The 27,614-nt window shown below is 41.9% G+C and overlaps 1 protein-coding gene across 5 annotated transcripts in view; it reads right to left on the reverse strand.

The window, feature by feature from the left end:
* The window catches only part of Efna5 (ephrin A5), a 284,200-nt gene that overhangs the window by 204,566 nt on the left and 52,020 nt on the right, over window positions 1-27,614 (reverse strand). The window contains exon 1 of one of the 5 annotated variants that reach the window (XM_076549744.1): window positions 19,593-25,837. The exons of 3 other annotated variants lie outside the window; for them this stretch is intronic. In XM_076549744.1, the coding sequence (XP_076405859.1) occupies window positions 19,593-19,618 (26 nt within the window). In that variant the 5' untranslated portion in view covers window positions 19,619-25,837. Of the gene's footprint in view, window positions 1-14,055; window positions 25,838-27,614 lie in introns of those variants that run through there. One more of the 5 variants, XM_042259712.2, reaches the window with a different exon arrangement.

A 27,614-nucleotide genomic window follows, 5' to 3' on the forward strand; every position in this document is an offset into this window, starting at 1 on the left:
TGGATTAAGATAACTACAAACCCTAATTTAACAACAGATTTACCTTGCTCACAGACCTACCTCAAAATGGCTTAGAGAACCAGAGCTGGTCAAGTTTAATTGTTACACCTCTTCCCAGTTGGATCATTAAAAACAAAGAGACTAAGAGACCCAAACCAAGTGTAGAAAAAAAGACAGCGTCAACAGCCTTGCCTTAGCAAACAAACCCCCAAACCTTAAAAGCACAGCGTGCATATGAACACAGGCCAATGACGAGAATAAACACTCTTCGACACAGTAACCACGTGAAATGTGCGGAGTGAGGTAGAAATGCATGGTAGACACTTTTTCACAGAGGGACATCAGCTCGGGAAGCGTCAACCAACCGGCTTCCCTACAGCTCAACAATGAGACCTGAAGGGACGAGAGGTCACTGCCTATCTCTTTGCTTTCTCATCACCCTTTAAAGAAAAATTCCAGGAAAGAAGTTCCTTAAACATTCTTTGTTTACCTTCCACCTTAATTACTGATGGGGTCCCCAGGGAGGAGAGGGGCTTTTCCCGAAAAGCAATCACTTCTACAGCATCTGTGTGTTGGAGATTTACTCCTTGCTAAGCAAACTAAATGACCTGAGTTTTGCTTCTTTTGTTTATAGTTCTTAATCCTAAAGTATCCCCTTCTTGAAATCCTGCCAGACCAACAATCCCTCAGTGTGCCTGCCTACTCTTCACAATGGCCAGTTACGGTTCCTTGTCTTATGTAAATACACGTCCCACAAAATACTTCTATAAAACCAGAGAATGTAGACACTCATTCTCCATGGATCTAAGTGAAGACTGACTTGGATAGACAAGTCATGTCTCTACCTTGGTTTCTGACTTGGACAAGAGGGGCAACAGGCTTTTATACCTCTTATCAAAGCAGTGAAGGGGCTAAATACAGGTAGGGAACGGCAGATTTCCAGGGCTTTGTAAAATGCTGATGAATACCGAGTAACTCATTTCCGGACATTACTTCTTTCCTGTAGTCTCAATGCTGCCCTCCAAACAGAAACCTTAGGAAGAATGACATTCTTGAAAAGCTTCCAAATGAATTCCACCTAGGGAGAGACGAGTTTGTAGTTCTCTGTCAAATGTCAGTAAGTCGGGGCCTCTAGTCATGAACATGATTTTATCTCAAAGGCAACTGACTATACACAGAAGGCAAGAGTCTCGTATGCATTTCACAGCCATGAGGCTGGATCAGACTCACTGAAACCACAACTGCATTTACACATTATTCTGAGGAATAATGTGGCCATAACTTGTTTAGTCATTTGGACAGTTTATGCGCCTGTATTTATGAGGATTTTCCACACCAATAATCAGAGACGCTTGTAACCGGTTTGGATCTTAATGCAAAAAAAAAAAATTTTAACAGTTGTGTGGGTGGGTCAAGAGGGGAGTGTGTATGTGAAATGAAGCCATCACTGTACATATTTTACTACCATCTGTTCTTCCAATAATTTTTAATCACTTAACATGAAATTCTCAGTGCTGGGCTGTATTTTGAAGGAAGGCTCTAAGGCAAGCGACCCCGACTAAACGGGGTCCATGCGTTGGGGGTGGAGTGGTGTAGGATGGACAGAGGGGAAGAGAGACACATGGGTCAACGTCAGCCTACAGTCTACATATGTTTTTCTCGGCTGGTGCAGATTTTATTTTGTTTTTTTAACTGAGCTGGCATCTAGAAAAGCCAGTGTGCAGATGACCTCAATATTTAGATTGCTTGCTTCTCCTAAAAACATGGTCACACCTGACAACCCTGTTATTAATATTCCTGTCCAGGCATCCAGCTGACCCACAGAAACCCTTGAGGTAGGATCTCTACTCTCTGTTTGACAATGCTCCCCTTCTCTCTTTATTCTTTCTAGAGCACCCTAACTAACTCTTTACCTACGTATGTAATTTGCTTAGAAGGCATTAACCTTTGTGAGACCCTGATGTATTTACATATAGATCAAGGAGATTAACACATGGTACATACTTTAAAAAGATCAACTGAGTGAATGAATCAATGAAGGATCAAATAATTCTAAAAATCATCTCAGACAAGCCCAAAATCTCTTCCCGTCTATTTCCCAAAAGGGGTTACTTTTTGTATTGTCAACTCCACAGAAGTACAAAATGTATTTCCAAATAGATTCTTCTTAGCTGAATGTGTGAGGGGGTTCACGAGCCACAGTGAGGGTGTGGAGGTCAAAGGACAGACCACAGTGTGTGGAGTGAGATCTCTCCTTCCACCTTTACGTGGGTTCCAGGGGTCAACCTCACATCCAGGTGTGCAAGGCAAGGCATCATTCCTCATCTATGATGAGAACAAGCCATCACCCTCCCTAACGCCTCCACCTGAATGACAAACCAAGGAGCCCATTGCCATGCCCCAGGCCTGCACAGTCCAGCCCATAAGCTATAACGGAGACAGGAGAAAACAAGCAAAAGCCCACACCATCTACTGACTCATTTTCCTGAGTAGTCTTGCAGAAGGACGGATGGGACAAAAATCTGTCAGATTTAATGTTTCCCAAGAGCAGGAGTGAAACACATAAAGCGATGTGAATAGCTGACCTTGAGAAGGGGCTGGGGCCTGTGATCCTCACCCACACCCCTACTTACACAGTGTCTGTTGAGTCCTTGCTGCCCGTGGATGTACATTAGCACCTGTTCTAAACTAGCGTTGAGAGCAGCTGAGAGAGCCCACGGTTGGGAGAAAATACTCCTAAGGCACAGATACTTGGCCATTATGTGCACTCCTCGCTGTCAATCATCCATCCAGACCGTCAAAACAAGGCCAGATGGTTTCTAGGAGGCAGCGCCTTCACAGCACAGGACTTCACAGCAAGGCACTCACGACGGTGGGCCGGGAGGACAAATGCACTCTTGCTGGAAAGGAAGGAGACTCCCGGCCGAACTTCCGATGACTCTACTGTGCCGACGAAAGCCTAGGCTACAGTGGGGAATGTTGCTTGTAAGTCCCACCGACCAGGAGGATCCTAAAGCAACTCCAGTTCTGTAAGAAACGTGTAAACCGCTGGAGCAGGGGCGCTCACCTCGTGCTGCACATTAGACCCCTCTGGGGAGCAATTTAAAAATTGCTCCGGCCTCCGCTGACTCTAGGGAAAGCAACCTGGCATCATACTTACTCTAGGTGAATCTAAAGTGTCAGTTGATGAAGCGCGGGTCTAGAAAGATCTGAGGAAGTATGAACTGGAAAGTGAAGGGGAAGGCTGTTGATATCACAGGATTCCCATCACTACCACATCACTGCAGACTTACCCTAGACTCCCTAGGACAGGGCAGATTTAATTTCTCCCCCAAGCTAGCTATCACCTCTTTCCACCTGAAAATTCTTCTTGGCTATAGTGTTTAAGCTAGAATTACATTCCACCTTCTGGAGAGAGATGCTTCTCATCATATGGTTATTTGGTTAGAAAAAGAGGAAAGAGAAACAGAAGGTATGTGCTTCTTGTCTTCCCATTCTCCTTTACCATTAGCTTGTCAAGGAACTAAACTTAAAAGAGCCAAGTGCGTCTTGTTTGAAATATCACCCTAGGCCCGAGTGTAATTCCCTCGCCAGTGCGAACTACTTCGTCAGTACAGAAAACGCCGCCGCCGCCGGAGCCCGTGACCGTAGTGAAAAGGACATCCTGGAAAGAAAGATGGACGTGAAAGATGACACATCCGGGTCTTCGTACGTAATCACTTTCAAAGTTGGGTTGCACACGGATGAGGTAGGAAAGCTTGTAAGGAAGACCAGGAAGCAGCACTGTCTGGTGCCGGGACAGATGGGCATGGGGCCATGAGGAGGAAGCAGGGAGGTAAACGGCATCTGACATGAGGGGCAGAAAGAGGTGAGGCAGGGAAAGATGAGCCCTGTCCCCGAAGGGTGTGGCTGTAAGAGGGCCTGGACAACTGTGCCGGTTTCTGTAATGACCGCCATCCACAAGCCAAGCCCTGACACACAGGCTCAGGGATTCAATTTTTTTTTTTTTCAAAAGTTAATTTTTTTTTTAAGCAAAACCCAACTTAATAAAATGTTCCAGTAATCCCCTATCATCAAACTTGACTCAATTTGTGGTATGGACTTCATTTCTTCATATTTTTAGCTACGAAGTCAGGGCCTGCTCTCTTCCAAACATTTTCTCATCCTCTTGCAGAGCATTCTGAAGGCCTGTCCTAAAGGCTTGGGCAAGTGGGGTCCTCTCTTGTCATGCTGTGGACACCGAGGTGCCCCACTGGAAATTAGAAAGAGAAAGGGGGGGAGAGAAGGAGGGAGGGGAGGAGGGAGGGGAGGGGGGAGGGAGGGAGAGAGAAGAGGGAGGGAGAAGAGGGAAAGAGGGAGGGAGGGGGGTGCAGGGAGGGAGGGAGGGAGGGAGGGAAGGAGAAAGGACAGAAGATCACTACCTTCCAGATGCAGAGGACCTGAGTCTTGCATTTCTCCATTGGTCACTTCTGTGACCTGGATCCTGAAGCAAGCTTTGGGCCAAAACGGTGGCTGAGTGGGTGTGCCCACTTCTTATATTACTGTATCTCATATCAGATAGTTTGATTTGGGGCAATTTGTGGCATATGGCTGTATTACAAGAAGAAAGAACACGGAATCAAAGAAAATAAGGAAAAGGGTGGCAGTGGAGTCAGTGGTTCTCCCCGTCTATAGTAGCCAAAAGACGACTACACTATAAAAACCAAGATTAAACCTTTAAAAAAAAATTTTTTTTTTAAACTTCGATTACACAGTTGGGTTGGTTTGTGAATATGGTAATAAGTATAACCTTTAGAATGGGAAGCAGGATGAGCAGATGGGACCTAATTAATAGTGAAATATTATTAATCTGTCTTCCTACAAGGAGGAAAAAGTCAGTCAGTCTTTACAAAGGGATTTCTCTGTACAATTTAATAAAGGCAGGTCTCAGCATACAACTAGGGGCTCATTATGAAACAGATATGTTTGATACAAGCCTGTCCCAAGCCCCAAGAATTAAAATCACTTTATCCTATCACATGGGGCTTAAATATGCTATTAACATGAACTCAGCTGTTATATATCATCATGTACCAGCTAAAATTCATTATTTAATAAATATTCTTTACAGAAAAAGAAGCCATAATTCATTTTGGGGAAGCCAGGGATGGAAAGATAAAATTAATTTACTAGGAACTCGACTTTATAATTTCTCAGAAATCATACGTCTTATGTTGAGAAGGGCTCCCATCTGGGGAGCCTTCCCACAAAGCAGAAGTCACAACCACACCCCACAGGTGCCAAAACCAGGGATCAGAAGCAAGAACCTCAAAAATCAGAGTGCTCAGCCCCAGCCATCTGCCATCTGGGTGACATCAGCAAGTTAAACTGTCCCACCCTTAATATCCCAATTTCTAAAAGAGGTATAAGATACGCACATCAAGTGTCTGGCACATAACAGAAAATGGTAACACACTCCTAAGGGGTGAAGCCGAAAAATAAAAGAAATAAAAGCAGACATATTCACATAGAGAAGCAAGCAAAAGCATCCTAAGGTGATAAATCAAACACCCCACGTTCTTATTTTTCTAAGTCTGTCTGGGAAAACAGTGTTTCCTTCGTCCTCGTCAAAACATGATTGAGAAATAAAAGTCAAAAGCAGTAAAGCTAAAATTTTACTTAAAACCACTTTGTTGGAAGAATAAAATTCTTATTGTGTCAAAACATTAAACTTACCATTTTAATCCTTTGTAAGCATGCAGTACTACAGTATTGGCTATATATATATATATATATATAATGTATTTACACACACACACACACACACACACACACACACACACACACACACACACACACACACACACATGCAGCCCCACTGGAGGCCCTGTAATTACCGCGCCCTACCGAGAATCAGTATCTGTCTTTTGTGGTTGGGTTGCCTCACTAAGCAAAACGGCTAAATAATATTCCACATGTATTTACGTCACATTTTCAATGCCTAGGCACTTAGACAAGGGTCTCTCTCTTGAGTACTACAGTTAATGGGGCAGGCAGCACATGAGTGCTCATTTTCCTTGTAGAAGGTGATAACAGATATCTTCCATTTTTTCCAGTAATTTGTCAAAAGTAATTATGATAATTTGTCAATATTAATTATAATAGTTTGGAAAGAAGCCCAAACCTGTCTTTGGTCTCAAAATGTTTAAAAGTGATTTAAGTCACAAAATTGAAATTTTGGTCTCCCAGCAACAGGAGATGTGTGAAGCTGGCGGGATTTTACCAGATTCTCCTGCCCATCCTTGTCCAAAGCAGACTAGAAGAAACTACTAATGGCTGTATGGTTGTCACTACTGAAACATTATCCTCTTAGAGGAAAAAGAAATTTAAAGTAATAGTCGTAAGGCAAAAATCTCACTGGTACCTCCACAAATAAATCAGGAACTCAATAAAACGTTGAATTGTGTATAAATCAAGACTCAACATCAACTCTGGCACCTAATAACTGTGTGGCCATGAGCAAGCCACTCAACTTTCCTGGGTTTATTTCTTTACCTGTACATTGGGGTTAATAACCCTCACTTCCTTCAGTACTGGAACAGTGATGAAAGGAGACAAGGCATCTAAACTCCCTGCCAAGCCCAGAGAAAATATTTTAGGAAATAGTATGTTATTTTTAAGTTGGTTTAGGACTGTTGTTTAAAAGATCCAACTGGAAAAAAAAAATCCCAGCCAGGACAATGAAAAATACACCTTAATTCTTCTAAAGGATTAACTAAAATTAACTATGAAAGTAAAACTATATTCTACATAGTTTTACTCACATATACCTTATGTATATGTGAGTAGGCAAAGACAGATCGAGCACACAGTCCTCTCTTGGTCAAATTCGGTTTCTATCAGACAACTTCACAAATTCCAATGTAAGCTCTGACTCAGCCAACATTACTTGGAAATGGATTCATCTTCCTCAAAATTATTTCCCTCTACTGGCACTGACCCATCACCACAAACATCAGCTAGGGTATTTTTTTTTCATAGCCCTGAATTAGTAGCTGGATGCAAAAGCTGAGGGAACATCTTGAAACACAGCCATATTGTATCACGCAGAATATAGCTTGGAAAAAATATTACTTTTCACAAACAAAAAACTTGGCTGGAGAAAAGGAATGGGAGATTAAAACAAAATATCTCCAAGTAAAAGTGTAGGAAAGGAACTGCAACAAAAACCCGGAGAAGTAAGTGGACTCCAGCCTCGTGTCCTGTCGCTGCTTCCTGGAGACGCATTTTGAATATAACAAGATGAATTTCAACGGACCATGAACCAGAGATTTTGAACATGATAAAGGGGAAGCGATATATATTCAATTTTTACAAGCACTGAGTGAGCAGAAAACTGAAAATTCCTCAGCTCCTGATAATGTGCTGATAGAAGTAGATTCTCTCCAGAATTCCTAATGGACTGCCAGAAAAGTAGGGAGGTGATGAAGAGACACTAAACACTCACGAGTAACCACAGGGCACAGACCACCCCTCAAGAGTCACTTCTCTGGCTTTGCATGAGATGATCGTTTGATATCATTTGAATGATTTAACCATTTACAATAACCTTTAAACATCCCCAAATGCAAAAGAAAGTCATAAAGCAATATATTATATTGGAAAGAATGTACAGAACTTCTGTTTACTGGGGATTTACCACAAATAAATACCATGATAGGCCCTTCACATCCCCATAGCATCTCTCAATAACATCCAGGGGAAGACATGACATTATCACCTTCATTTTACGCACCAGGAATCTGATGAGTCAAGGATTTGCCCTACTGAAGCACTCTACTGGGTTTGGTACTACTTTGAACAACTTATCCATAACAACGTATGTGTACAATGTAAAGTGAACACAAGAAGCAGGGGTAAGAATAACTTGGATTTATTTATGAACAGAATAAATTAAATTCTATGAAAAGACTAGTTCTTTGTAATTACTGAAAAACCGAAGTTGCCAGGTGTAATGGTACAGAACTGTAATCCCAGCACTTGGGCGGTAAAGGCAGGAAGACTGTGTGTTCAAGGTCATTTGCAGCCATACACAGGAAGTTCAAGGCCAGTCTGCTATTACAGGAGACCCTATCTCAGGAAAAGGAGGGAGGGAGGGAGGGAGGGAGGGAGGGAGGGAGGGATTGTAGGACTGTTCAAGGTCCAAAGTGGGCAACACGCTATATAAAATGAGATATGGTAGGAACTACAAAAGAAAAGAAAGACTTAAAAATAAAATAGAATTACTCACTTGAAAATTTTACATTCCTTATAGGAAATGAAATTAGGAATATTATTATTTAGGGGAATTAATGGGAATAACAAGGGAGGAAGATGATCGAGTTGAATATGATCAAAGTACATGACACATTGTACAAAAATCCCTTATTAAACTCATCACTCTACACAATAAATACATGCCAATAAAATTTATATTAAAAATGTTTACAAGCTTTCCTGTGGAATGCTGTGTGTGGCAACTGTGCCCACAAGGCAACCCCTGCACCCACAAATGCGTACACACCAATTTACAGCTGGATCTTTCAGGTCAGGGTTCAGAACCGTTATGGGCCCAAAACAATCTTCTGTGACATGAATTTGATGCTCAACTACTTTTATTTAAAACTTTCTACTTTTAAATGTCAATATTATACTTTCATTTTTTTAAAAAGGTAACCAATAACGTAAGTACATTTTTTAAATATTTCACTAGTAAAACTCCACATAGTGTAACTGTTTATATCTGACCGTGGGGTGTTTCCTCTAAATTCTATGCAGTCTCCCTCAGCTCAGTCGCTTAGTTCAGCTGCCCAAGGAGGAGTGCAGGAGTGAGACTCATAGGAAACACAGACAGTTCAGACCTGGAGCATCTTCAAGGCCTTATTTCTCTAGTTGGAAGGTCACCGTGAATATATTAAGGATATAAGAATATGCACATAGCATTTTCCTGTGGCCTGAGAGGACTACATGGAAAAGGGCAGGGGAACAGAATATAAAGACTAGAAGACAAAGTTGAAATGATGTGTGTACAAGGTCATTCCCTACAGCACCATTATATAGCAAAATGCTACATGAGTCCACCATGGAGGAGTGCCTGAACCCTAAGACAACCACACAGTAGGTCAGCATGAAGTTATGATGAATAAAGACAGAGCCTTCCAACTGCTGATAGGGAAAGATCTCCAGTTTTAAAAAAGCAATACACAATAGGAAATCATATGACCTGAGTATGGTCATCTCCTGGTAAGAAAGCCAGGGTCATAACACTATTATGAGTATGTGTTTGCACAAATGTAGGATACTCAAGAAGCAGACAAAGTTGGTTCTCCTTGGCGTGTGGTGCGGTAATAGAGTAACAGAGGCAAGATGGAAACAAGGCTTCTTGATATGTTTCTCTTATATCGTGTTCATTTTTAGACCTTCTAACTATTAATCAAGTAAAGTGAAACCAGACTGGAGACAACTAGAACCCAATCCAAAACCTTTCGTAGCATGTAGTGGTATGACTACCACTGCAGTCTAGAAAGACTTATTACATATTTTACGGAAAGAAAATAGTTACGAAGCAAGTGACAAAATTTCAGAGATTTAACGAGGAAAAAAAAACGTAATTGCTAAAATATGTTTCTAGTAAAATCTTAATCACAGTGACACCACTATAGAGATCTCAGGGACTTAATCTTACCACAGTGACACTACCATAGAGATGCCAGTGACAGCCTTGTCTTTGGAGATGCACCTCTGAGCAGGTGCCTGGTACACACTCAGGGGGAGGCTCCTTCTAGGAAGATACGTGGACAGAACTGAATGTGGCAGCCGCAGGTCACGGCAGCAGGCCCTTGCAAGGGCTTTTCCCATTTGTATGAGGCCTCCCAGGTCCAGTGAAAGAACAAATCAGACCCAAGAATGATCATTACGGCCCTAGAAGATCGTGGAGGCTGAGGTTTCTCTGATGCCATCCTGATGCCAAACACGAATGCTCGGTGCCCAGTCGGGGTTAATCACGGGCTGCTTCCCAGAGGAAGTGAACGTCAGCCAAGGTTTGGAGGTGACAAAAGAGAGATGAGTTAGTGCCAAGTTTATCAAAGATAAATGACAGTAAGATCTCGCGGGGCTATGCGAAGAGACAGAACAGGGGCATGGAAGCTGAAGTGTGGGCAACTGTAATGGCACACGATGAGGGGAAATGAATATAAATTACACTTGGAGGATGATCAATGGGCTTCGAGATGATAGTTACAACCTCAGAAGAGGAACTGCTGGCCACTGATGACTATTCCCTGAAGATTACAACCATATATTGCTGTGGTCCGAATGCCAACAATAAGCTGAAGGTAATTGGTGAGGTTATTTAAAGTGTTTCCCTTTTAATTCTCGAATACGAAATATGCGTGCACCTGGTATTCCTTCTGAAAAGCTGATCCCCACCCTCTGAAGAGCCAAAGAGAGTCCAGAGAAGAGAAACTATGCTGATCAAGACAGGGAAAGGCTCCAGGAACTACAAAAAAAAAAAAAAAAATTCTCAGTATTTATCTTTAGACCTGCAGAGAAGCGTGGCTCTCACTAAGAGATGGGAGACCATTACAGAAAACCACAACCAATCAAAATGAAAAGCCATGGGACAGACACATCTACAACCCAGTCAGAACAGATGCTTCTACAACACACTCCCACACCGAAGGCTCAGAGCACACTGCAGAAGAGAGGGCGGAAAGACTGCACAAACCAGAGGGTCAGGGAGTTGGCTATGAGGCTGTGTCTCTGAGCAACGTCAGAGAAGGTACCCCCCCCCCCATGAAGTCTCAACATCATGGCTGCTTAAACAAGATCTAAGTTAAGACAACACCAACAGACATGCTCAGGTGGATGGGGAAAACCCAGGAGGTCATAACCCTACACAAAGAACCACGGGCAACTGAGGAGCTGAGAGTAGGAGAAATAGTCTTCCCCGGGGAAGAACATACCAATTGGTTATCCAACGCCAGACGGTTAACACCAAAACCATAAACATACAAGTAACATTATACGTACTGAACAGGTTATGTGTATATATTTAGAAATATGCATGCATATATATATATGTATATATATATGTGTGTGTGTGTATGTATATATATATATATACATTATATAACAATAAAAAGCTATGAATCTGAGATAGAGCAAGGGGGTACATGGGACAAGCTGAAGGGAGGAAGGAAGGAAATGATGTGATTGTACTATAATCTCAAAAAAAAAAAAAAGTTAAAAAAGACCACAAAAATGAGACTCCTTTTGTCCAGACTCATGCAAGCTGAGAAGAGTGAGCCCAAGCCAGCGATGTCCTCAAACAAGTAGATGCACAGAATGAAAGCTAGGAGGCTTTATATTTAGTATGTAACAAACTTAGAAAACTCTTTACCCTGGAGAGATGCAGACAGAATTCCAGAGTAACTTCTAAAAAGGTTTAGATTGTCTCGTAGTAAGTACATTCATATTACATTATTAATATTTTAAAAGGTCCCTTTGTACTATATTCCCAGGGAAGGGAAGAAGGGATCCTTGGCTTTGCTCAGTTTGGGGGCCCAACCAGTTAGAGAGCACATATCTCCTCATAAATTCCCCCTTAACCTTGGCTCTTGCATCTGCTGTAGAGATGTCTAGAGAATGTGTGTCAGCCACAAAGCACAGCATCAGGAAGGGCAAGGTAATTCATTCTCCGTCTCCACTGATAATTGCTTTGAAATGCACAATTATTCCAAGGCTGGAGAAATAAATGCTATTGTGAAAAGGCAGCACAAATAAATCAAGTGTACGGGAACAAACAAGGCTAGGAAGTGGGGCAGCGAATTAATATGAAAAAAAAATTAGTCAATTAAGAGATAAGGCAATGATCTTCTTAAAAAACAAAACAAATTAAAAAAAAAAAAAAACCAAACTTGGTACATTCATAATATAATACCAGTGCTTGAGAGGCTGAGGCAGGAGGATCATGTGTTCCAGGCCAGCCTGGGCCACACAGCAAGACTCAGTTTCAAAGTCAAATAGAAACTCAAAAAGCAAAACAAAGCAAAGGCACTAGAAACAGAATGTAAGAGAAGTGCCTTGGTGGCGGGACACTGAGTAGTAACCAGACGCTGTCCTAGGCACCGTACATTAACCTGTGCTTTCTCTGGGTGTTTTTGGTTGACATTTATATAGGAATGAGATAATCTGGGGGTCTAACCTGGAGTCCTGGGAGGCTGACTACACAACGGAGACCGGCAGAGATGGTACACTGCATGGCAACATGGTCATTAAACACCAGATGTCTTCTCAAACCCTGCGCTTTTGCAGAGACTAAGCTAGAGCTTTCCAGGAATCAATTATTTTCCCTGTCTAGCCCTAATGCATGTATTTAAATTTTCCTGGAGTTACTGAACACCAGTAATGAGCATTACAACGAATTGAACCCCCTCGTTAATCTTGAGAAAGAGATGTGAGTTCACACAGGAGGCAAAGAAAGAATAGGAATTTACGATTGCTCCGGAAATGTGCACATTACTTACAGGGCACAGAAACACATTCAGTAAGTACCCCTCCACTATCTCACTTTAAAACGAGAGCTAAATATGGAATATTGACAGTCACCTCACTCTCTATTATCTAAATCGCTGCTATTTACAAAGTGTTCCTAATACTGAGTATTACTAAGGGGTAGTAGGCAAGGTTTAGAATGTTATTGACTCCAAATAGGTCTGCCAATGTGTGTGGATATATACTATCAACAAAACGGTCATGTCAAAAAAAAAAAAAAAAAAAAAGAAAGAAAGAAATCTCACTGGACCTTGGATCAAACATGGAAATGATCTGTTATTTACCTTGAGAAGAGGAAGTGGAATTGATGGTCCTTTTTTTCCTAGTCAACACTTAGGAACCTCAAATAACAGGAACCAACAAAAGAATATTTCGGTAAAATGCGAACAGCGGTTAGTTAGGTTAGTTAGTATATGCATTTTTCTTAACTGTAAAGCAATGGAGTCAGATGTCCTCAACCAAACACCGCTGGTCGGGATAAAAGAGGCCTTACTTTGTGATTAAGTCAGGTGACTAATCTAGATCCAACCAGAAATCTCAGGCTGGTTCTAGGCTACACAGAAGAAAGGGGGAGAGATGGTCCGGTAATCTAGAGCAAACTTCTAGAGGTCAAAAACTGGCAGAGAACAGAAATGGTCACAAGGAAGCAGAAAGGGAAAAAAAAAAAACCTAATTAGAAGATGACAATGCCTAGAGGCTCTGGGCTTTGGGGAGGGGGGACCCTCAATACTGGCAAGAGGCAGGAGAACCAACCGTCTGGGCTAAGTCATAAAATAGAAGTCAGATAAACCTACAGACTCAAAGACTCCCGAGTGCATGCCAGCCTTGCCAAAGAGCTACATAGCTGGTATTCTTCATGAGGGTCCTGGTTCATTGAGAAAACTCACCGTACTCTAGCAGACCTGGTCTTGTAAGGACGGTGGCATCTCAGAACCATTTGCAATGAAAGCATTTATAACTGTTTCGTTGTGTAAAGGATTATGCAGATTGAACCAGAATTTCCCCTTCCTAGACACTCAAGAAGAATTAGGTCCTGGAAGGAAGGTTATCGTTTATCTTTGCTTAGAATGGATGACATACAGGGAATTAATATATAGTTCTTCAAGAATATATCAGGAAACGTATTTCTCGGTTTCTTACAAATTTTAAGGCCCTTCTAGATGACATGGGAAATCGCTCTGATACAGGAAGATTTACACATGATGGAGATCAACAGGCCATACTTTAGGAGAGCAGACCCCTCATTCCGAAAGACACATGCACCAAAGGAAAGGTCGGCCCTTCACTCCATCAAACAACAGTTCATTTCAGTGGCCATGGTGACTCACCTACTTACTGGTACCCCAAAACCTAAAAGGTATTTCATCAGCAGCCTTTCCATACGTTTCTCCTGTTTGGTAAACTGTTTATTACGCGCAGAGAAATGGTAGGCACATTGCTCTCACTCACCCTGACCCTCTATCCGTGAGGAGTTTGACTTACGTTAGGAAGTGAAAACTGGTGGGCATGAAATTTCTTTTATAAGTGCAAGCCAAGACGACAGCAGAAATTTACATCCTGCATTGAGTTTTACAGAGCTGCAGAGTGGTTCCTGCCCATAGAACAGAGTGAGCTAATCTACTTCGCAAGAGACAGTGACCTTTTAAAGCAGGCTGTGATAGGCTGATTCCTTACCTCACAAAGACTATCAGTTCTAAAGCAGAATTGTCAGGGCAAGGTGATTTTGTAGGGACTAATTCAGCCATTCCTTTCTCAAGGTGAAGGGCAGACATTTCTCAAGTCTTAGAGGATACGGACCAATGGTATTGCACATATATGCAATGAAATCTAGACAATCAATAGCTCTTGAATGATAAATTGAGAGCTACACATCTGAGAGCTGTTCCTTCTCACAAATACCAGTCCTGATTTTTTTTTTTTTGCTTAAATTGAACTGATTTCATATATTAAAAGTCACAAGATTACGATGTTGTCTGTGGATTTCATGCCTTACTTCTCAGCAACGGTAAGAAACAAACAGCTTTGAGAAACAGTACTCCAGTTTCTACCAAGAAAATAACATAATTTAGTCTTGTGTCTTCCCCACGCGTCCTCTTTGGCCTTGATGTATCAAAATAAACAAATTAATAAACCACACAGGAAGGAGAATGATGGCATGAGTAGCATGTGCAAGAAAACATCTGAACTTAAAAAAATGAAAAACCACAGAACAAGTGACCACTCACGTCTGCTGAAGCCCCAATGGGTGCTGAAGCCACGGTGGGGTACAGATTGGCACTGCCATATTTACCACTCCCAGGATTGTGAAAACAGGTAGAACATAAAAAAAGAGCTAGTGTGATTTGAACCTGTAACCCCCTTGATTGTGGGATATGAACCCTCAGGTCAAACCACTCACTCATCAAAGCATGGTTGTCCGTCAGTGACTTACAGTCTTATTGGTTCACCGTTTTCATGGAGGACTTTATTGGAGGTTACCTTGACAGATCTAACGGCATCGCGTCGAAGATGTGCCTATTCATCTCTCTCAGGCTACAAGCAACTACCCTGACTCTTTCCCACTCACAAACTCTTGCAAACCGGTGCCCTGATGATGGTGACCTGAAGGAGTCAAGCTAGTTAGTTCTTCCGATGTGCTTTCCATCCCATAGGGCAACAGTAGAAGGGACCACGGCCGCACTGGGAGGAGAGCATGTGGGACAGATTAGGCGCCCCTGTAAGTAAGGTTTCAAAGCTGGGAGCGGAGGTGCACAGAGCTAACTGGAGGCAGCTGCTGGGATGTGGTTTCAGTATTTATATTCTCCCCCTCCCCACCCCCAAAGCCTCTTAGGAGTGTTAGGAAGGAAAGCGTATATAAGACACAGTGGATCCTTTCTCCTGAACGGACCTAAGGCTGAGACCATAACTCAGCATGTTGGGAGACAAAGTTACCGGCCAGGAGAATGAGGTAAATGGCTATAAACCTTTATTTGATAATTGTCTTAAAGGCCTTTTCATCTCAATACACTTTATCCAACAGAAAATTTCACTGTTAGCAGATATCAGTCAGGATAATCAAGAGAAGCCCATGGCAGCAGTCAACTCGAGCTAACTGGGGGTTTAAAGCTGACCTACCAGCTGCAAATGGTACATCCTGTTGCCTCTGTGACCTCTGCCCTCCACCCTGCAAATTCCACCTTCCAACTCCCATCCCAAGACTCCAGTGTGGCACACTGCCAACACCTTCATCCTTCCTTGGGTACAAAAGTAGTTCTGCTGTTCTATACATATTTCAGTAGGCTGGGCCTTGGGCTTTAACTGAGAATTAAAGTCACACACTATTTTAAATAACACAGAGAATGTATTGTTCGGACAAGCGTCTCCCTTTCCCCGCCTGCCCTGACCTCTCTTCCCTTCAATATTGTCCTCAATAACGGGCTTTCTTCCCTCCTTGTAAAGCCAGTGTGGGGCACTGAGAGGAAGCAGGGGGAAGGGGAATGTTTCTATTGCTCTTGGCACTGAATAAAACAGTTTCCTAAAGGATAGAATAGCGCTCCCATTTTAATAAAACTCCTGCTTCCTAGATAGCATCACTCAGGTCACTTGAAGGTGAGAAGGTGATCAGAAACAGACCGGAGCAGAGGACAGCGCCTGTGGGTCGGGACTCAACACAGGCGATGTGCTGTGCTGCAAATCCACGCGGCCCCAGATTGCACCAGCCCTGCCGCCACCCCTGGACCACGAACCAAGCAATTCCAGATGCTCAAGACTAGCAGTGGCCGCAGATCTCTGACATTTTCAGAAATCCCTTCTCAAACTCAGGTACGATCACCTGTGACACAAGGAACGTCAGGGCCGAATTTCCTCCCCCTGGGGATCTGCGTGCGCCTGAGTTTCTCAAGTGGAGTCAAGAATGGGATAGCATTGCCCTTCACTCTTAGCACAGCTCTTTTCTTCCTGGGAGATGAGTCAATGAACTCACTTAACTCAGAAACAATCCCTTCCTCTCTCGCCGTCATCCATCCACCCATCCATCTACCTACTCTGCTTTTGATGGCTGTGAAGTTCAGGCCCCTGCTATCCTGGTAGAATTCCCACCTGAACTACATCCTTGGTAAATACCCTTGGCAAGTTACATAACATCTCCAAATACTCATCTTCCTCTCCCATAACATCAAGATGATAACTGTTGTCTCATAATGCTACCAAATTAATGCCACAGCCACCGAGTACACTCTGTGCACAGTAGTGAGCTTTCTCTGCCCCTCCTGAAGCACAGCATCTGTCACTCTCCTTTACATATGTAAGTTATGAATGGGAGGTTGCTTTTTCCCAAGTCCACCCATGTTGTAAATAGCAGTGTTCTCCTCCCCATTATCAGTTTCTTATTTAGATAGTCCTTACCCCTTCTTTCATAAGTACGTTTTTCTATCTTAAATGGGTTGTTTTTCTATCCAATCTTTCTCCATGGCTTTATTTTAATTTAAAAAAAAAAAGGTCTAATAAAAGTTAGTACCATCTTCTCATGAGCAATGTTTTAAATCTCCCAATTCCATGAAAGCCAATATGAAATTTCTATCGCAGAATACAAGAGAAAACCCTTCTAACCACACCACTGTGACTAGTAACGTATGCCAACCCACCGGGTTAAAAGATGAGAGAAAGGTGGGGGGGGGTGAGCCTTCTCCCCCTCTCCAGGAGGAGGCTCCCACACATACAGAAAGCAGAGAGAGGGGGAGAGCGCTGCCCCTCTGCCCTCTGAAGAGAGCTCTGCTCACTGCTCATTCCAAACATCTCCAGTTGAGCCTAAGCCCGGCTAATGAACACCTTACAAACATCACTTGGGACCACACTGCCATCTTACTTTCCAACTACTGAATGTGCAAACTTTTAAAACTAAAAGTTTTAAATGGTTTCTTTTTCCTCCAAATGTTTCAATGCCACTAACCTGTGCTACAGACAATAAGAACAATCTGCTGCTACATTTTAAATCATCATCAGACACCGATGACATCTGGTAGCTGAACTTGAATTTTTCCCCTAAAAGCTCATTCCTCTTCCTTCTCCACCTGTGCCTCGGCCTCGTCTTCCTCCATCTCTCAAAAAAAAAAAAGTTTATTTTGCAGGTGACACAGGATGGGGAGAGGCATATGGGGGGGGGTCGGTGCTGCGATTTCATAAAATAAAAAAACATAAATCTTCAATGTCAAAAGGCTGGTTGTGTGTGGCCCGTGTCTATAAAAAGACCTAGACCAACCACACTCCTAATATGGCTTAGCATTCCCCCCTCGCCTACCCTCTTCCCTCCCAAAGCTGCAACCCTCACAACCAAATGCAGAGATGCTGCCAGCGCCTGGTAGTCCAAGCAGTCTACCCTCTCCATCTGCTCGGGAAAAATCTCCGAGAGTTTTTAAAATTCATCACCGAGAAGAAGGAAAGCGACGCTCAGCTACGTCAAGACAAATACAGCCCAACTTGTGCTCTAAGGAGGGTTGGCAACGTTACATCACCGCTTCTCCAGCTAATTTTGAAGCAGGAGCAGTTCTTAAATAATCATGCAACTTCCCCTGCAGCAATGTTTTCAAAAATTCAATGATGGATTTAGCTTTTAGGGGCCTTGTCTGCCACTGAGAATTCCTGCTTCTGGGTCCCCAAACAGCTCTGTACTTTCTAAAGCCATTTGGCAATTCATGTCATATTGTCTCAGGTAACTATATTAAGAGACTTGATCAGACACAGAGGCCTGATTCTGGTTCTGAGGCCGGAATCATGTTAAGTCTTACCCGTCATAGGACGAGACTAAAAAACCCTAGGCTTCGCCCCTGGATCACATGGGGCGTGCTCCCAAATGTTATGTTCCATGCAGGCACGACACTTCTGAAGGCCTACTTCAGCTGAATATGCTCTTTCCAAAATGTTCTTTTTGTTCCCTTCATGCCACGATGTGGGGCAGCCATGATCGGAAGGATCACAGCTTCCCAAGACAGAGGCCCCTTCGAGCAGGGAATGGGTACACATGGCTGTGCAACCCATGATGACGCCTGACTCGCCACTGGACATGACACTGGCTCCGTTCCACAGCTAGGCCCACCTCCACAGAGCAGTAACACAGCCCTTTAGACCATGCCCACAGCCTTCATCCACCCTGGTGCTAATGATGCCCCCAAGTAAGCTGCCCCCAGGGCTCAGCTGACTCACAATGATCTATTTCTACAACTTCATAACTTCTCAGTCAATGGAACAATTTATTCAGAACAGGGAGGGTTCTGGGGATTCTAATGTAACTACCTAATTGTAATATGTGTATTAAATGGAGGCACCACAAATGTGCTGCTCCTTCTCTTCACACACCGAATTTTGAGGGTCATATTTCTCCCTGTGAAACGTGCATGTTTATATCCCATACATATCTATCTATAGCTACAGTGCCTGACATAAAAAAGTATTAAACAATCAAGTGGCAGTTACCTACCAAAACTGAAACCACACAATGTAATTAAAGGGCCATCCTCGTTGCATCTCTAATAAAATGCACTCAGCTGCTATCCTGCAGACCGGGTATAGAAATTATACCCGCATCCAAACTCAAAGCAACCAGAGCGATGAAAACTTACTAACAGTCATTTCCATTCACTTCAGCAAGAACCAAACTCTGTCATGACTAAAATTATCTACAAACTGGGTAGTTGAGACTAGCTGTCACCAGCCCTGGCCACCTTCCTGTTTTCCCAGGACTTGGCCTTCATTCATCCCGTTCCTCCAGATCTTGACATCAGTAGGCAGGAGTAATAGCAGATCCACATCAAAATGAGAAAAAAATAATTCCTAAGCAGAGGAGGGTTTACACACAGCAAGTGCTCCAGAAGCTGATTCACACAGAGACAGGGAAGCAAAATCATCCCCGAGACCATCTGGGAGAGGAGGGGGCTGCGGGGCATAGCTCAGGTGCCTCGCCTGGGCGCCGCCACTCCATCAAGAGTGTTTGCCAGAGGTCGCTGTTGGAATTATCTCTCTCCAAATTTACCCCGTGATGTACTTACTTCCCCGCTTTCCAAGGCCAAAGCATTCCAAACGCACGGTCCTTCAGCCTTCCCTACAACTCTCCAAACCACCCTTGGCCTTGCCTGCCGCCAACTCAAATAAGTCGACTGAATGGTGCCTCTTGAAAGGTCGCGATAACAAATCCAATTTACCATTCTCAAAGGGACAAAAACCAAAAGGTGGCGGCGTCTGAATCAGTGAAAAAAAAAATGTATTATCGTTTAATTTTATTCATCAACAAGATCACCTCTCATTTAAGAAGCTCGGCTAGATAGCAGTGCTCAATAGGATGGGAAGGAAAGAAAACCACAGGAAGGTGTGCAAGGGAATCCCACCTGCCCTTCAAAGTATAACCCTGAGTTAAATTCTCGTCTATTATTCCCGTTCTTAAAATAGTCAGATAGCAGTTACGTTCAAAGGCACACAGCGCGGGATAGTAGAGCCGCCGCCTTTCAAAGGGGCCAGGGCAGCAATTCAAAGAGTTATTCAGGTCACAGAGAAATTACACTTCTTTATGCATCTATAAAGAATTCAGAGTTTTCCATTTTTATTAGCATTATTGTAATATCGGAGGTTTTCAGGCATATCATGAGCGGAGCATTTACAGAAGCGCCGGGCAGACCGGGCTGGCGCTGCACCCGCCTCCCTTTATGAGGTCCACAGCCCGGCAGACATTTTGAAATGCCTAATGAACACATACATAGCATCTCACTTGCAGGACCCTGCTAATTCACGGACCTACGCAGCCAAACACGTTCTGCAAAAATGAAAAACATCGGTCGCCTCTGTCCACTACTGAGACACACACACACACACACACACACACACACACACACACACACACGATCCCTCATCTTTGTGCACACAGACACCTTGGGGCCGCTCCGTTCTTTCCCTAGAATCGGCATGGTGTCCTTGAACTGTCACAGAAAACGTCTCATATTAAAAAAATGTTTTTCTTTAATTTTGTCATAAAAAAAAAAAACTAGAATTACTTCTTTTGATGTTTTTGGTTAGTGCTTCAAGGGTCAAAGTCCCTAGTGGCTGATACAATTCCATGAACATTTTTTTTTTTTTAATGATCCAATTGTGTGTCACCAGCTAATTTCATTCGCATCTCCTGGCTTCTCCCTGGCATCGCCATGGCAGCCCTAAGCCTCCCATAGTGGCACTGTACACATTCAAAAATGGAAGACTAAACAGGTCATATAGCAAGCGGAGAATTTTCTAGCAATGTAGGTTTCGATCTTTGCTATTTCAGTGTTATTCCCGCTGAGCCTAGCGTGCCAAGAATACCACTGGCGGCTGTTCAGAGACACTCATGATGGCTCAATGGAGAATCAGGAGACCCGGGCACTTAACTATGAGCCTATTCCCAATGATATTCTGTCTCAAATCATTTCCATCCTCATAGTAACATGAAAGTGGGGCAATGACAGATATGAAGCCCAGCATGAGCTGCCTGGAAGAACTCTGCCTAGCAACACAGCTTTATCACTCCACCACGCAGATGAGACCAGAGTCCAGGGGAAAAAGTAATGACATAAAGACCCGACTGAAAATACTACAGTTTAAGAAAAAAAAAGCTACAAAACAAACAAACAAACAAACAAAACATACCACAGAAGTGAATGCTTAAAATATTTCAATAGGTAAGTACAAATGAAAGTTACCAGATATTTTCTTCACAATGAACCAAAGGCTATGTCAGTGTGCATGGTTTTTTTTTTTTTATGGAAAATAATGTATTACTCATAAAGACCTATGCTTATTTAAAAAAAATCCATGCAAGAGGAAATAAAGCAACATGTTCAATCTTGACTTAGTTTGACCCTTGATATAATAATTTATATTTCAGGGATCATTCAAACTGTCTAAGTCAGTGGTCTCCAGCCTGTGGGTAGCCCTCTGAGTTCAAACAACCCATTCACAGGGGTCTCCTAAGACCATCAGAAAACACAGAGATTTACAGTATGATTCCTAACAGTAGCAAAATTACAGTCATGAAGGAGCAACGAAAATAATCTTATGGTCGGGGGTCACCACAACAGAGGAACTGTATTAAAGGGTCGAAGCATTAGGAGGGTTGAGAACCATTGGTGTAGGGTACTATCAAGCTTTCTTTAGTCTATTTCGTGAACAGAAATGTCTAGAAGGTTAATTGTCCCTTAGACTTTTTTTTAACCTTTAAGAATTCTAGTTTCTAATTGCATATATGTTTTGACAGGGCGTAGAATATGAGTTTGTTTGTTTGTTTGTTTGGGGGGAGGGCACGGAGGATGGATACATGTCTGAGCTACTGTAAGCACACTGACCTTTCAATCAGTCTCAACCATAAACGCTGGTGAGAGAGCAGACCAGGGCTCTGACAGGCATCTCTATCCTTGGAAAGGAAGGAATCTAATTAGCTAGTCTAATGTAGCCTAAACCCAAGTCCTTGAGTTGATTAGCAGCAAAGAGTACTTTTGTGGCAATGAATGAATAAATGTACATAGAGTAGTTACTTCAAATCATCTTCTTTACTGGATTCCGCATTAAAAAAAAACCAAATGGGTAACTGCTTTTGTCCCTGGCCACGCAGCAATTCTGACATTAACAGTGACATAATAAAACGTGGGCGTTGCCGACGATTCATATATACCCTTCAAATGGACCTGCTCTACTCAGAAGCCGACAATGAATATTGAGATGCATTCCTATAGTTCTCCAGTATTAGCAATTGATAGGAAACGTCTACTTATTTGCTTATGGACATTATGCACAAGCATATGTAGGAAAACTGTTGTGAGGTTTTGTATTATGTTTACATTTACCTTATTCATTTTGATGTTTCTCGGGTGGTCAATGTTACAGATCACAAATCTGCATGGTTGATTACATAGTCTATGTCTTTTATACTGAGTCACATTATGGTAGCATAACACAACTCTTCAGAATCAGAAAAGCACATGACATTGAGGAATGTTGGACGAAGCCCTCTATCTGTGGACCTTGACCAACCAGAAACCCCAGTTGTTATTAAAATGGCCAATCACCAATAGCCCATACAAGAAAAAAAAAGAAAAAAAAAAAGACGGTAAGTAAACATACTCTTTTAAAAATATAAGTTAAAATACGATTAAACAATAAAAAAAAAAGTGCATCCAAAATACCTCCCTTGATTGGACCCCATGTCTAACTGCCAAGCCCATATGGAATTGGCTCACAAAAGTTTCAGGGGAGAACATGCGGCTTGGTTTTGGAGGGGGACGCGGCTGGAGAACCTCAGCACTGTCCAGGGTAAGTAGACCAAGGCAGCTATCAGTCTTTCCCAAAAGGCTGAGCTGCGTCGATGTTCCACTCCAGGCAGTCCCTGTGCTAATGCACGCAAGTCTACTTAATGAACTGCCGAGGACAGCGCCCAGCCACTGTGAGAATACATTCCATGTTTATCACACTGTAAAATCTGCAGGAAGATCCCAGAATCCTTTCAGATGAATAAAACTTAAAGGAAATAACCTTCCAGACACAAATACTCGGTAGCAAAATAAGAAATAAAATCGTTTCAATTTTTTTTTCTCAAAGAGTCCTTAATTTGGCAAAACCCACAAAATTTGCTTAAGCATCTACAAACAGTAATAAAGCTACACAAACAACTAAAGATGATTCCCTGAGCATCTTGAAGAATGACTTCAACAATTTCCTTTTGTGATATAAAAAAAATAGTAATAATAAAAATGATGGAGAAAAACCTTGGGAAACACTGAGAGTTTATTCATTTTATTAACCAAGCAATATAAACTTGAATTATGTCACTAGGTTCACTTACTAGTTAGTCATTTCCAAGTGTCTTACACTAATAAAAATAAAATCTCAAGTGTTTTATAAAAGCAACGGGCCTGGAAAATTGCTGAAAGTATTTTTAATATCATATATAAGTCTCTTTTTATTTTCATGCCTCTGGGAATAAAGAAATGACGTGCAAGTTATTAACTGTAATGTGGCCAATGTAATTACTACCACCAGATTACAGTAAACGTAATCTCCGGGATGTTGCAAGTATTTGGAGAAGGAACAGCAGCACTAGGAATCTGTTCAAATGTGAGATGGCCCAGCATGGCCCTTGCTGTATGAATTTCTGTTCTCATCCAGTTCTTTCTGGTAGGGAATGAAGTAAATTAAAAACAATTTTCAACCAATTGATAGCTTTTTAAACACAGTACACCTTGAAGGAGATCATTTACATAACATATTTCAAGAGTTACATTGCTAAGTTAAAAATCAAAGTAATGGCCCCAATAAGAAATGCCTGAATCACTAAGTAATTTCAAATAAATGGAAGGAGAATGAAAGGCATTTTTCTCACTGGATGATAGACTCCTGATTAAATTTTCTGACACCAACGCAGTAGTTCTGACGCTCTTCATTTCAGCTAAGGTCATCGTGAAAATGATTATCAAATAAACCCAATCAGAAAAGATTCAAAAGTTTTCAGAGCCTACAATTCCATAAGATTTCTGGGCACCCGGATTGACAGTCTTGTAAAACATAAAGATAATTAAACTGACATGAAAATCACTACCCTGCATAAATCCTAAAAGCAGCTTATCTAACCTTTTGGTCTTGGGCGAACTCGGGGCTGCCATAGCACCTGTCCCTAAGCACCATCCAGTGACCTTCATAAAAAGATTAGTGCCCAACTCACATACCCTGTATAGTTTACACACATAATCCACGCCCTCTACAATAATATGGCTGCACTAATTATGCCGATTATGCTTCCTGCTAGAACTGGTTCACAGCCAACATCATTCACTTCTCCAGGCATGAGACTGAATTAAAGGGGTCTCCAAGGAAGACACTTGGTGAGATAAAAATTAAAATTTTACTTTCAACCCATAGTCCACCGAATACTCAATACTTTTGACAATGTTTAAGTTTCAGGTGGCTTGACAAAGTTAAGCATCACTTTGAAACATCTCAAATCGCACACACGGGCGTATTCCCTAATGCCAAACAGGCAAAATTTTAATTAACACTGAAACATATCAATTTTTTTTAAAAAAAGGATAGGTGAGTAAGAAAAACCAATTGCTTGCCAATGTATTTCTCCCAAGTGGAGGTACTCAGATATTTATCATGTGTCCACTTAAAATTCTGCCTATTTGAAAAGCAATATACACACGCAGCACACACACAATCTCTGGGTACCTAAAGCTGCCTCTAGAGAAGGGTCTTCTAAGTCAATGGTTATTTCCCTAACATAGACATAGCCACAGAAATTTCCTTGTAAGACACAGGGCTGTGTAAACACTCATCTCTCTCTCAAAAAAAAAAAAAAATCCAAAAGGAACTTTTGAATATTTATGTGGTATTAAAGCAGGAAAGGCAGAAATCCAAAAGATCTAACAAGCAGATTTCATTAGGAAGTTGTAACATAACAATATATTCAAATGTTCAAACTCCTTAACAACTTTCTTAAAAAAAAAAAAAAAATGAGGCTGTAAAATCGCATATCAGCTTGGCTCTTTGGACATGGGATTTTCCTTTACCTTATTTCAAACTACTAGGGAACCACTGTGTTTTGCTGGAAAGTGCCCGCCCAAAAGACAACAGGTACTGGAGTGGATTTTCATACAAAAAGCATAGAATTGCCGTGTCCTGCTTCTAAAAAATAAAATAAAATAAAATAAAATAAAATAAAAAAATTACCGCTGCCCTCTCAAATCTTCCATCCTTTTTGTTCAAAATCTTTAGAGCGACAAGGTAATCTTAAATTGGAGTTTTAAGGGGTACCTGACTGGCTTGTCAGACTAAAGTAGCATATTAACTACATTCATTGTGGCACCATGGGAGCCCCAGTTTTTATCATTTTGATATCCCCTCCAGGGTTTCAATCTTCTCTCTTGGAGCTCAATCATGCTCTGTGATGCTCTGTTCCTACATAAGGATGAGAGAATTTCTATTTAAAAATACATGGCGGCGGGGCAGGGGGGGGGCGAGGAGGGGGGGTGTCAGGTATTACTGATTGAGAAGGCATTCCGTGATGATCCCTATTTTCACTTAAAATGCGCACTTACAGTTTTGGATCTACCACCCCTGCCTCTGCAGTCAGAACGTCATTTAGCTGGAGTCAATCAAGCGTATGATTAGAAATAATAACTCACAAGCAATGAACTCACAAAGATTAGATCTTTGACGAAATGCACAAGTACAGCATGCCATTATGCATCCTTTCCTCTTTCGTTTCCAGAGAGCAGACCAAAAAAAAAAAAAAAAAAAAAAACAGAAAAATATATATATACATCTCATGCATGCAATAAACTGCCTTCACTTGAAATCTGACTAATCACTCTTTTCACTAAGATCAGGAACCTCAGTCCACTAGAGATATGATCAGAGAGCTAATCAGCAGAGGAGGGCGGGGTCTCTGCCATCTTTTCTTCCCTTATGGCAAAAGTGGCGTTTTACACTAAGTGGGTTGGAAGCTGGATGAATTTTATCTTATTTACATAAGATACAAAGGCAGAAGAGCATGGGGAAAGCACAAATCAGGTGAGCTCCCAAACAGCAAAGAATGAGTTTCTTTTTCTATTCTTCAAATCACACTTCTGGTGTTTCATTTAAGCTTAGGATGAGAAGTAATCAGAAAAAAAAAAAAAAGTTTGGATTTCATAAAGTATTATATAGAAACCCAACTTCAATCAACCTCTCCAGAGTAGCATTTCAACCAAGTCAAAAGGATTTAATATCACTAATAAAATATGGAAAACGTGGATGAACTGTGCAGTTATTATGTGGTATAGGGGCTTTATCGTTAACCAGAGTACAAATAATACAATTTTGTGTGTGTGTGTGTGTGTGTGTGTGTGTGTGTGTGTGTATAAACACTCATGGTCAACAATGTTAAGAAATGGGTAAGATTATTCCAAAGAAAAGATTAGCAAAAAATGATACATATTTTTGTTTCAGACTCTAGTGTGGACGGAGTGCGCCATTTGCCTCCCCAGGCAAATGTTTGGGCTGCAATATGGCAGCGCCCACTGACGACACCAGCATAAGTCATACAAATAAGGTAGCAGAGAGCAGCCCGGGAATTGAATTTTTTCTGCAGATAAATCCCAAGGCTGAATAAGCTACATATGGGAAACAGAGCCAAGACCATATAGATGCTTCATATGTATTTTTAAAATGCTCCAGTGTGTGTGTGTGTGTGTGTGTGTGTGTGTGTGTGTGTGTGCATGTGTGTGTGGGAGGTTTCTTTAAAGGAAGCAAAGTCCATCTCAATTGGTAATGAATGGCATCTTGCCAATTAAAGAATATTTGACCCATAGTCATTTTGAAAGTAAGTTATATCAATAAAGACTTCAATTATAGTCACTACAAGTGATATGCTAAGAGAACGCCACTGAGTACATTTAGGACATTTATTCAACAAAAAAGTGACATTTAAAAAAAATATAAATACTATTTTGGATACTTTTCACTACATTTGAAAATCATCTTACTTAATATTTTCATTTTCTTTCAACTACCAATGAAGAGAATCGAATGCCATCAACATGTGATGACACCGTGTAAGTAAGGAAGACACTCGAGGATCCTACGACAGAAACCCTGGCCCACCTCTAATGTACATCCATGGAAGGATCACCAAGAACCCAGTCCAAAGGCTCTTTTACACTCTGTCTCTTTTCCCTCTGACCCAGAGAACATTCACCACGATTCAAGAGATACAAGTACTCGTCTGCCATCTTACCATTAAGTTTCAATCCAGAGAAAGGGAAACATAGGACGGACACACACACACACACACACACACACACACACACACACACACACACACACACACAAACCTCACAGAAGTACGCTTTCCCCATACACGGGAGGAAACAGAGCCGAATGACATTCGCTACTCCTTCAACTGTTACTCTGGGGAACTATTATTATTATTATAAAGGAAAACTGCACTGAAACTTCAGCCATGGAAAAATGCTACACCAGGCTTGCCTCTTCCCAGCTGCTGTGGGGCAGCTGACTTC

The sequence above is a fragment of the Peromyscus maniculatus genome, chromosome 13, assembly GCF_049852395.1.
Source record: "Peromyscus maniculatus bairdii isolate BWxNUB_F1_BW_parent chromosome 13, HU_Pman_BW_mat_3.1, whole genome shotgun sequence".
Lineage (NCBI taxonomy): Eukaryota > Metazoa > Chordata > Mammalia > Rodentia > Cricetidae > Peromyscus > Peromyscus maniculatus.